Source organism: Mya arenaria, chromosome 17, assembly GCF_026914265.1.
Source record: "Mya arenaria isolate MELC-2E11 chromosome 17, ASM2691426v1".
Lineage (NCBI taxonomy): Eukaryota > Metazoa > Mollusca > Bivalvia > Myida > Myidae > Mya > Mya arenaria.
The window spans coordinates 54,308,961-54,321,118 of NC_069138.1; the positions used below are offsets into that span (position 1 = coordinate 54,308,961).

The 12,158-nt window shown below is 36.0% G+C and overlaps 1 protein-coding gene across 1 annotated transcript; it reads right to left on the bottom strand.

The window, feature by feature from the left end:
• Positions 1-2,042: 2,042 nt before the first annotated feature.
• On the bottom strand, positions 2,043-10,718 carry LOC128223968 (epsin-like). Its single transcript, XM_052933513.1, has 6 exons — positions 10,635-10,718; positions 8,739-8,854; positions 6,645-7,730; positions 5,999-6,065; positions 4,910-5,066; positions 2,043-3,353 (listed from the first exon to the last, which is right to left on the bottom strand). The coding sequence occupies exons 2-6, from the start codon at positions 8,757-8,759 to the stop codon at positions 3,146-3,148; spliced, it is 1,539 nt and encodes a 512-aa protein (XP_052789473.1). The 5' UTR covers positions 8,760-8,854; positions 10,635-10,718; the 3' UTR covers positions 2,043-3,145.
• Between the last annotated feature and the right edge of the window lie 1,440 nt (positions 10,719-12,158).

Here is a 12,158-nt window from a genome sequence, read left to right on the forward strand (position 1 = left end):
TAAAAGTATGCAAGTATTATCTAGAAATATATGAACATTATCACAAAATAAACAAGCCTATTTGACCAGATATGGTGAACACAAAGGTTATATATATATAATGTAGTCAAATACAGTTAATGCTTTATGCAAATTACAATAATGAAACTGCTAAAATGATTGGTATTTAACATTAACAAGATAAAACTGTGTAAAAAGATTGCTTGAAAGCCGTATTCAGTTTCAAACACGGTGTTCGCGAACAGCAGATTACAATACTCATTATTTATTTATTTTTGTATTGCTTGAGCGTTTCAGGTTTATTGCGCAAGGTTGAAGGGCTTAGTATGTATATATTTGATATATCTATTTGAAAGTCTAGAACTAACTCTTTATACATTATATGTGAAAACAGGATGTTCCATATGCTATTGACAGTAGTCTTAAGCCGTTTTGGATTCTGCAAAGACCACTTGGATTAAGGGGTCTGTGAGAATGTATGTTAGAGCTTTGTTGTAATATTTGTTTAAAAGCTAGATATATACGCATAGCAAGTGGTGTCTAACCCCCATGTATAATTCAGGGGCTGTGTTAGGTATACAAGGATGCAGTTAAGAGTATGAATTGAGGGAGTATTCGGTACGCAAAGTATACGGGAGTTACACCCTAAATCTTAAGTGTCTGACCAGATGTTATCAGTGATCTGTCACGAATACTAGGACACAGTTAGGGTAAGAATTGAGGGAGTTTTCGGTACGCAGAGGAGACGGGAGTTACAACCTAGGTGTTTGACCCAAATGTTTACAGTGCTCTGTTACATATATCCGCCCGTCATGTTATACCAAAGACGCAGTATAAGATTTATATTCTAAATGGTTATAAATATAACAATTTTAAGCAAATGTCAACCGAGATATCAGATATACCATTCATGATTGGTTGAAAATCTAGGGCCAACTCTTATCAACGTAAGGTGTAATATCAAAATGTCATTAAAACGATACACCTCAAAAATAAATATGCATTCAACATAAATCGTGCAGAGTGTTTGATGATTTACGGAAACTTCAATCAGACAGACATTATCAGGAACATTCACAGATGTTGCAATTGGAAAACTGAATTGCATAGATGGGTCATAAAGGACAGTTTTACCAAGTTGTTTGTATAGGTGTGAGTATTTCCAACATCTTTAAATTAAAGCCTTTTTATGTGTTCCTTGACCCAATTAAATCATATTTTCAAAACTAGTAGACCTATCATTCATAATGTAAACATTATTGATACATAGAACAAAATCAAGTTATGTGCATGATGGAAATCAGCAACCAGTTGGGCGTTTACTTCAGCATACTAAAAGTTCTAGAAGACAAAAGCTAATGTTCGACATCATGAAGGGACATGTGATTTCATTTGGTGGTATGGAAAAACTTCGGGTATACACATGTGTGGAACTAATTTCCGATTATTTATTTTTAAATTTACTTAACGAAATATTAGAGAGCACACTCACAGCATACGTCCATTTCAAACTCATTTGGAATAACAAATGAAGCCACGTAAGAGCATTTTCAACGCAGAATAAAATGGTTTGGCCCCAATTATTGCCCGCCATGTGGTATTCCAACTTAAATGCCTTATTGCGTTTGTATTGACACTCAGAGCCGGATACACACACACAGCTAACCTAATAAACGTCAGCCGTGTATATGTATCCGAAGATGGATGTCACATTTCCTTTCTTTCCAGCTGTAAACATCCACAATATTTTTTCGTAAATTTACAGAAGACAACCTAGTAGCAGACAACACTTAATTTTAACGGATGTACGGTTACGGTATACTAAGTTTTAGTACACCTTGTTCAATGAGTGAAATGTTGTTATGGGGGATATGTGGACTCCCCCAAGAAATTTTTGACAATGTCTAGTCCAAAATGTTGCATTATGAGCGTATTTTATTAGCTTTTTCCCGATATTGACATAAATAGAAAATTTGAAGGAATATAGGGGGCGCCGAATGCGCCCCTCTAAGGTTTAGAAAATAATACCATGAACATGTGTATCTTGGCTGTATCTTGGTTGTATTAAATACAGTAGAATAATACGCAACTAATTTAACCAAATTGCCAATAACAAGAAAGTGTATATTGGTTGTATTAGACAAGATATGATGATATATTAGTACCGTGGTAATGTTGATATATTTGAACGTTTGAATAAATTTACAAAAATTAAACGTGCAAAACAAAAATAAAGCAAAGGCTTACACAAGTCGAACACTGTAATGACGTGTTCTTTTCTAGCAAACATTACTCTAGCATCTAGAAGAGCCTTTCACAATTAATGACAGTCTTAATAGATGAAATGAAACACATATATGTATAAACATGCATATCCGCCTTGAAAATAATGATGTGGTAATAATAATTGTGTTCATAGAGCGCTTGCAAGCTGTAAATAATGAGCTTCCGCCCGGACTGTTTCGATATTTAGTGAGTAGTTGATTTTCGTCGGTTGTTTTTTTAAATGCACCTTTAAGCACCTTTTTTCAGGTTTAAGTATAAATCAAACAAATATAGAAATCACTAAAGCAATCATTAAAGCGTTTGCGATTTAAAAAAAATGGTATGAATGTACATTAATACGTATTGCTTGATTTTGTTTTGTTATGGACAATTGCAATCAAGTATATAAACGTAAATCGTACATTTACCGACATTTTATTACTACATCGTTTAGTCAATGACCCTATGATTTCCCAGAATACATGCTTTAACAAGGATTATACACGTTTTCAGGAAATATATCTGCGTTACCAAGAAATATACATGCATATATAACCAGTGATGGTGAAAACAAAGGTTTCGATATAATTGTACAAACACTTAATATTTTATGCAATAAGGCATATCAACTATGTTTTCAATTATAACAATTATTAAAACTGATAAACTGATGTTAAACATGAACAAGTTAAAACTGGATTACAAGATGGCGTGTTCGAGAACCGTAAACAGTTCAAACGCGGTATTTGCTAACGTGTTTGTGGTCCCACAATTTACCATGTTTATTATTTCCATTTTATATTACTTGAATACTGTCAGCAACGGTCTTTGAACGTACTTTGTCTATGGTTAAATCATAAACAGATCATATCATTACGCCTTATTTCTCCGCATGGTGGTCTTCCGTATCAGACACAGAGCTTCTAGTCCACCCAAACAGAAAATACCCGAGTCCAGAACCCAACACAATGGAAATACAGATCCAGACATTGAAGTTCATGAAGGCAAGCATGATGATATAACTGACGATCACTTGGACCACGTGCATGCACGACTGGCTCATGTGATTGATTCCGAACATGGAGGAACTGAAACAAAAATATTATTTGAGTCCTTTATGATGACACGTTAGTTCTTAACTTATATGATTATCATCAAATGTTTAGTATTATATTTAGTTTTATGGTTAAAAACAAAACTTCTGTGTCGCATTTTTTCAGTTAGAACTAGGCTTGTGTTACGAAGAAAACAATTCAAACTCATTTGCTATTTATATAGGGAGGGACTTCGGAAATTAAACATTAACATGGTTGTATTGAATCTTATAGGCATGGAAAAACTACAGTTCTATTTCATTAAAATCGTTTCTTGACGTTCACTTCGTTTCATTCCATTTTGTGCATTACATAGCGTAACATAGAGTAAGGCGTGGTTTGGTGTGATTGGAAACACATATAAACTAATTCTAGCAATATCATATGTGAACATAGGAGGTTTCATATGCTATGGAAGTAGTCAAAAGCCTTTCTGCCTCTGCAAGGACCACTCTTGGATTAAGGGATCTGTGAGAGTATGTTCAAAAGGAGGATGCATACGCTCAGGAAGGGGTTTGTTACCCCCCCCCCCCCATTTATAATTCAGGGGCTTTGAAAGTAGAACTAGGATACATGGTTAGGGTAGGAATGGTATAAGATGGGTCAGGAACATTCACAGATGTTGCAATTGGAAAACTCAATGGTAGAGACGGGTCATATAGGATAGTTCTACCAAGTTGCCTGTGTGGGTGTTTGTTCTTCCAAAATCTTATAATCAAAGCCTTCACATTTGTTTCCTGACTCATTCAATTCCATATCTTCACAACCAGTAGACCTATTATTCGTAATGCAAAACACTTACAAATGCACTCTTACTCCCAAATAAGATTAACCACAATAAATACATTGTATATACCAAAAGGAATAAATAAATGTGGAAAACAAAGGATACCGAGTTCGATTGAAAGAAAAGTGCAGCAAACAGGGTATTCTACCATATGAGACGATAGTAGATCACAGTTAATGTTTTAGCACTCACCAATCATTTAATAGTTTTGCGTTTTCGGCTATTAAATACACGGTTACAATCTTGTTGTCAGTAATAATATTTTTCATAAATGCATTCTTTTAGTAAGTAGTTAAAGGTTTATCATTCAAAATTTATGTTGATTTTGAATAAGAGTGTCACTTTAAGTTACATACACAAAGTCAAGTTATGTGTATGATGGGAATCCGATCAAAAGCAGGCGTTTACTAGAGCATACTAAATGTTCTAGAAGAGAAGTAAATGTTGTTACACCAAATAAAGATAAAGCTCAATAGGTATATATAGGGACACCACACCCAAACATCAAAGAGAAATAAAGATTAAAGCTAACGCTGCTTCTCTCACACCCATCTTATAGAACGTGACCCTTAAGAGACAAATATTTCTACACAAAAAAACAAATCAAACAATGTTAAAGGTGACAAATAAAGAAGTACACACGTTTCCACATTTACAAGAGATTACCTCAGATCATACTGTTTAAACTGAATTTCAATTAAGCAATAAAACAAATATGCATTGTAGGTAACAGAGACAGCCAAGGTAAATAAAGCATGCCTACCATGCTGTTTGGTTCTTTGTAACACCCTTGATGGCGACAGCGCTTGGTTTAGGCCCTAATCTCGACATTTCCAATCGCTTTAGTTTCTGCCTTAACATCTTCCAAGCCTCGAACACAGCAGCAAAAGCCAGCAAAACAACGCAGGCCGCAACCATATCTGAAAATAAAGCACTAAATGACAGTGACGACACATACATACATGTGCATTAAAATGGATTCAGAAGAAGAATAAAAAATATGTAGTTTATGCATTAACTTATCGATCTAATTGAAATTAAAGTACAGCTTGTAGTGGTGGACCCATACATTCATAACAAGGGGGCACAATATTGTCAGTAAGGCATTCGTGGTAAAATTATGTGGATGCTGGATGTTGGGTGACCCTATAATATTTTGGTATCACTTAAAAAGAATTGGTAGATTGGAAAGGAAAATGAAAATATCGTATTTAACTGGAGAGGATCAAGGATTTGACGTTATAGGATGCGTAACTTAGGGGCGTAACGTTTTGACTTGCGCCCCTCCATCAGAACCGAAATTCATTTAGTTGAAAGTTTAGGCAGGGGCTTGAGGTACTCCTCAAAGAAAATGTTAACAATTTCACGTCCGAAATAGTGCATTTAAGTGGTATTTGATTATTCTTTTTTTCCTCTGTTTAAATGAATAGTAAACTTAGACGAGTTTAGGGGGATATCAATAGGGGTTATAAATAGATATTCTTCTTTTACATAATATTAAATACTATCTGAGGGAATAACAAATGTGACGCAATTACAAATGAAGATATGCAGGAAAAATATGCAATCTTATAACGAACAAATAATACAAACAAGCTTGGGAAGCATGGCGGTTAAAAAAGCCATTTCAAGCCTGATTTCATTCCATATAAAGATTAATTTTATTAATAATGTTTTTATTTCGGACATATAACCGATATGTAATCAGTATGATAGTCCCTGTCAAATGACACTACTGTAATACAGGTGTCATCAGGCATCATAATAGAACATCATGACCAATGCCTCGATGAAATGGCAATTTCATTTTTACATCGGATACCTTAAAGGGAAATATGCACATATGTCTTACGTCCAACTGTTCTGGTAAGGATTTGCTCAAACAACAAGAGTTCGCACTTTCCTGTGTGAAAATACATCTGGAAAAATACAAACAAAACGTTATGGTTTATAGAGGAAGTATGTTCAGTTGCTTTCTAGTTGGAGTTTGCAATTTTTAAAAGATTCTCATAACAAATTTTGCTTACATTAATTGACATTGTTACATCATTTTTGCTGTCATAGATTAAAAAAGTTTTTACGGTATTTATGTTACCACGAGGTAATACTATTTTTATTTTGTAAGTAACGTGGGGACATGTAAGGAGGTAATGGAATTCAGCTCCAATTGTGTTTATATTACAGATGTTGGATATACGTTATTTTAAGACCAAGCTATCGGCCCTTTAAAATAGGGGTAAATATAGGAAACTTCAGACACAAGTCCAGAAGCAAAACATCCCACCCTGTGGGGTCATTCTCCATGGTCCAATGAGCAGTAGCCGATAGCCAAGCAGATAAAGAGAATGGCAACTTACATATTTCTTTCAAAAATGAGAAGAAAAAAAATCAGTAATTGTTTAATTTATTTCAGAACATAAAATATGCCGAACAGTAACAAATACATGTTAGTAGCTTTGATTTTAATAGAGTGTAAAAAACCAACAAAGCAATCTTACCAACATCCCCATCATGTTGCAGCCTTTCTTGCTTGGATCCATCATTCCCATATGTCCCATTCCACCCATATTCATATGTCCCATTCCACCCATATTCATATGTCCCATTCCACCCATATTCATATGACCCATTCCACCCATATTCATATGACCCATTCCATTCATATTCATATGACCCATTCCACTCATATTCATATGACCCATTCCACTCATATTCATATGACCCATTCCACTCATATTCATATGACCCATTCCACTCATATTTCCCTTTCCACTCATGTTTCCCATTTCATGCATATTCATATGACCCATTCCGCTCATATTCATATGACCCATTCCACTCATATTCATATGACCCATTCCACTCATATTTCCCTTTCCGCTCATGTTTCCCATTTCATGCATATTCATATGACCCATTCCGCTCATATTCATATGACCCATTCCACTCATATTCATATGACCCATTCCACTCATATTTCCCTTTCCGCTCATGTTTCCCATTTCATGCATATTCATATTTGCCATTCCACTTATATTCATATGAACCATTCCACTCATATTCATATTTGCCATTCCACTCATATTCATATTTGCCATTCCACTCATATTCATATTTGCCATTCCACTCATATTCATATTTGCCATTCCACTCATATTCATATGATCCATTCCACTCATATTTATATGACCCATTCCACTCATATTCATATTTGCCATTCCGCTCATATTCATATTTTCCACACCTGTCATATTCATATTTCCTATTCCGTTCATATTCATTTTCTTAGTTGAACCCATATTTTCCATTCCACCCATATCAATATTTCCCTTCCCACCCATATCCATATTCCCACTTGATGTCTTCTTACTAGTCATGTCCATTCCGGGAAGCCCACCCATATGTTCAGAGGAAGAGAGTATGCCACTTGGAGTTGATGTCTTAACCCCAACACCACTATTCGTATGTCCACCTACTGGCGTAACCATATCCCCCATAATTGTTCCTGTGGTCATTTCCATGCTGGTTGAAGTCTTTGTAGCAACAGACATGACGAGAGTCACGGCCTGTAAAACTGCTAGCCCCTGGAATAGATTGTAATGGTTCCATAAATGTCCCGTCCGTTTATAAGACTATTAAACTACAACATGAAGTGTGTCTGTAAGGAAATTCATGGCATTATAGATTGCGATCAAAATATAAGGTAGTTCGCTGAAAGCTCCTTTAACCAGTCATTAATCTTGATACTTGGGCTGGTATTCAATAGTGGTAATAACTGGATTTAAGAAATATGTAGCTAATCGGATTACCAGTTATTAATAACTGACCAATATAGTATTTAATTAGTTATAATAATTTTGTTTCTATTTTTACATCATCATCATCATCATCATCATCATCATCATCATCATCATCATCATCAACAACAACAACAACAACAACAACAATGTTTTACAATTCTGTTTTGGTATAGTGCCGATTTTCATATCGCACCAACAAAGGAAAGGGTATCAGATAACAATGCGAAGGATCCAAATGTTATTTCGAAATACCATGATTTCAACACAAATAATAAGAATGAGAAAGTCAAATGATACCAATATAATACAGGGTTCAGTGGCGGATCAAACTGGTATGGGGAGCACAAGCCCACCCAGTTGACCGGCAAATGAAACCTATGCACACCGATTTTAAACTTAAACTGATTCTTTAGCAAATTGAAAAGCTGATATATATATAGTTTCTTCATAGTGTTTTCATAGTTGTTTTCATAAGAAGTCCACTTTCTTAAATGTATAAAAAAACAAACATGTTTGAATGAAGTTAAAAGATGCGAATAAGTGGCATTTCAATACAGCAGTGAAATAAAAGTTTTAAAGGGGTTTTGCCCCAAGTAATGACTTCCTAGATCCGCCACTGGGGTCACCAACCAAAAATCCACATATTTGTGTATCAGATACCTTCAATAGCAGTGAGTACTTTACTAGTAAACGAGGCTGTTTCTGTTGTTACTTAAGATCCGGTATGTTTTCAAAGCGCACCTTTTTATTCCTTGTTAGAATTACCTGTGAGGTAAGCTTAAACTTACTTACCATTAGTAATTTCGACTTCATTGTCCTTTTTGTGTAACCCTTTAGTATATGTTATCAATCACCAATTTGTTACACATGCATCTTTATCAGCGAAAACAACATCTGATCCTCAATCGCTGAAATATAGATGTTTGATAACACATAGTTGATTACTGATGTGGATTAGCAAATGGGATACAAGCATGTTGATAAAACACTAATGATGACATATCTTTACTGATTAGATACACTAGCTTCTTTTTTATCCACACTTTCAGTGCATTAGTTCATACTTAGGCCAGTACAAATTAATTGCTAGATTTTCATCCAATATATTTTCCCATGGGAGCGAGGAATGCCTTTCTATATTTTCTTCTTTCTTATTGCTTAAGGGACCATATATACATGTGTTTCTAGACGAACCTGAAACACGATCGAAACCATTCTGCCTTTTCACATGTAAATGTTTCACATCAACACAGTCGGTATGAATACACGTCCTTCTCAGACAGTACCGGGCAGTCGGTATGAATACACGTCCTTCTCAGACAGTACCGGGCAGTCGGTATGAATACACGTCCTTCTCAGACAGTACCGGGCAGTCGGTATGAATACACGCCATTCTCAGACAGTACCGGGCAGTCGGTATGAATACACGCCATTCTCAGACAGTACCGGGCAGTCGGTATGAATACACGCCCTTCTCAGACAGTACCGGGCAGTCGGTATGAATACACGCCATTCTCAGACAGTACCGGGCAGTCGGTATGAATACACGCCCTTCTCAGACAGTACCGGGCAGTCGGCATGAATACACGCCATTCTCAGACAGTACCGGGCAGTCGGCATGAATACACGCCCTTCTCAGACAGTACCGGGCAGTCGGCATGAATACACGCCATTCTCAGACAGTACCGGGCAGTCGGCATGAATACACGCCATTCTCAGACAGTACCGGGCAGTCGGCATGAATACACGCCATTCTCAGACAGTACCGGGCAGTCGGCATGAATACACGCCATTCTCAGACAGTACCGGGCAGTCGGCATGAATACACGCCATTCTCAGACAGTACCGGGCAGTCGGTATGAATACACGCCATTCTCAGACAGTACCGGGCAGTCGGCATGAATACACGCCATTCTCAGACAGTACCGGGCAGTCGGTATGAATACACGCCATTCTCAGACAGTACCGGGCCGATACGAGTAAACAGACCTTAGTTCAACATGTTTATTTGAGTCAATCAAATTTAATGGGCGGCGAAAAACTGAGGGGCGGGCGGGGCTTAAAATTAAGCCATTCGTAAATAGTCGTCTTAATAAAATCTACATTTGAGTAAATGTTTATGTGTTTTTGTTTTATTTTTGAAACGTTAACAAGTCATTTTCGATTTAACACGGTTATACACCAATGGTTTAACGCATTTTCCCGCGTAAAACAGCTGGTAAATAAAATTGTTTGCAAATAAACTTAGCATTTCAAGGTTTTGAAACCCTGAGTAAGTGTGGCGTTAACTCCACCAACTTGAACCCAACATGTGGATTTCAAACCTAGTGTTCCATTGATGATCTTCGGTCTGTCGATCGACTTACACACATATCACATAGAATTACTTTCTTAAAAGGCGGGCTCATCTCCTCCAAAGCGATCATGCATGCCCAATATACATAGCCGCTACTAAGAACAGTGCGGTGACAAGAGTTGAAGTTGAGCATTTGAAGCCAAGTGGGGGCTTTGAATTGAACTTTGGTGCAAAATGGCATTCCTATCTGATTTTATTTAGATCGTTTGCAAACAGTTGTAGCTATTTTACATATATATTTTAACCCCTCTATAAACTTTTAGTAAAGGTTAACTTTATTATAAAATGTACCTATTCTAATAACATTAGACACATTTAACACAATGTCTTACCTTTATTGTGCTTTCAAATTATTACTATTCCATAATAATTCAACCAAACAAATATCTTCGTTACCATACTGCAATGTTATCATACCTTGGGGAAACAGAAAGCTAACTAGTGTAAATCATTTGACCTCACGTCTTCTCATGATAACAAAGGTCATTTCATCTACCTACTATCGCATTTGGTAAATCCTAAAATTTCAGTTCACAAAAATGTGTGTTCCTATCATGAGCAATTTAAATGTTTAGTGATAAATTCAAGATAACTTTGGCAAATATACGTGACAGTCGGTTGGTAAAACAAACAGTGGAAATTACAGGAACAATCCCAGTAGCGGGGAAAATAACCAATATTCTGTTTAAAGGCAAAGCAAATATCAAACATAGAAAACAAACGTTGAACAAATATCACAATAACCATCGGTAAATGTTGAGGCTGTCAACTCCTCCTCATTCAAATTGAATACCGTTTATTTTTGGGCCGGAATTCTGAATCTAAATTTTCAACAGGAGACTTGGATACCATTTATATGAAAATTAATTTAAACATGCCAATAGTGCTTGCTTGATTTATTTAAAGGGTTAAAACATATCTAGTTAATGATAGGCGTATCAGCGGTTTTCTGGTCTAGTAATTAAGACAAATGTAACATCATTTGAATGCAAACGTAGTGTGAATAACCATCATTACTTCAATTTAATGAGTTTATACACTTCGGTCAAACTCCAGTAGTTTCTCAGACATGGGCAAGAAATTAAGCACTATCAAACAGATACCTATTCTCATCATCGATCGACAATATTCTTTTGATGATATCTCTCTGTTTCAATATTATCAGATTTAACTTGAATATTTAATCTAAGGCATAAAGGTTTTCACTTTTTGCGAGATATAATACAATATTAATTGACGAGGTTCAACAAAGTTTCGGTTGAGAAATAAAATCAACTTTGTAAGGAAACCAATCAAAATCTACACGAGAACTGCTATTAATACTTTTGGTGCCGTATTCTGGCTGATTTTCTTAATGAACACTTATGAAATTGCGAAAGGAATAAGAAACTTGCACACAAAAGGTTGTCCTCATATTTGACCTAGTGACCTAGTTTTTACTAGAGATGACCCGCACTAATATTTATATCATTCTGGAAAAACATTCTGACCAAGATCTATGAAGATCGGATAAAACTGATGTATTTATGACACATAAAATGCCGCTATACTGTGAATGACACGGGAACGACCTCCGGTTTTCGCCAATATATAACCGGGAATGCTTCGATGAAATGTCAGGCTAAAAGCGCACCTACAGACGGCAATATTTTGAAGTCATTTTTGTGACGTGATTTCGCATGTCAGAAAGACTCATTTTCGACGACCAAGCGCCAGTATCAGTGTATAACATGCCTTTGTTATTCCATTTCAGAGACGTTGATTCTATATTCAAGCTTCCCTTAGATAAAAGGGACGTATATCCGTCGTTACAATAAATAAATTGATTGGCTGCATTTGTTCTCTTCATCGACTCA

What these genes read in the sequence shown, in the direction of transcription:
- LOC128223968 (XM_052933513.1), bottom strand. Translation starts at nt 8,759, where the DNA reads ATGAAGTCGAAATTACTAATG. An exon ending in TGAAGTCGAAATTACTAATG is followed by an intron (nt 7,731 to 8,738) that starts GTAAGTAAGTTT and finishes AATCTATTCCAG; the next exon opens with GGGCTAGCAGTTTTACAGGC. An exon ending in GCAACATGATGGGGATGTTG is followed by an intron (nt 6,066 to 6,644) that starts GTAAGATTGCTT and finishes GTATTTTTCCAG; the next exon opens with ATGTATTTTCACACAGGAAA.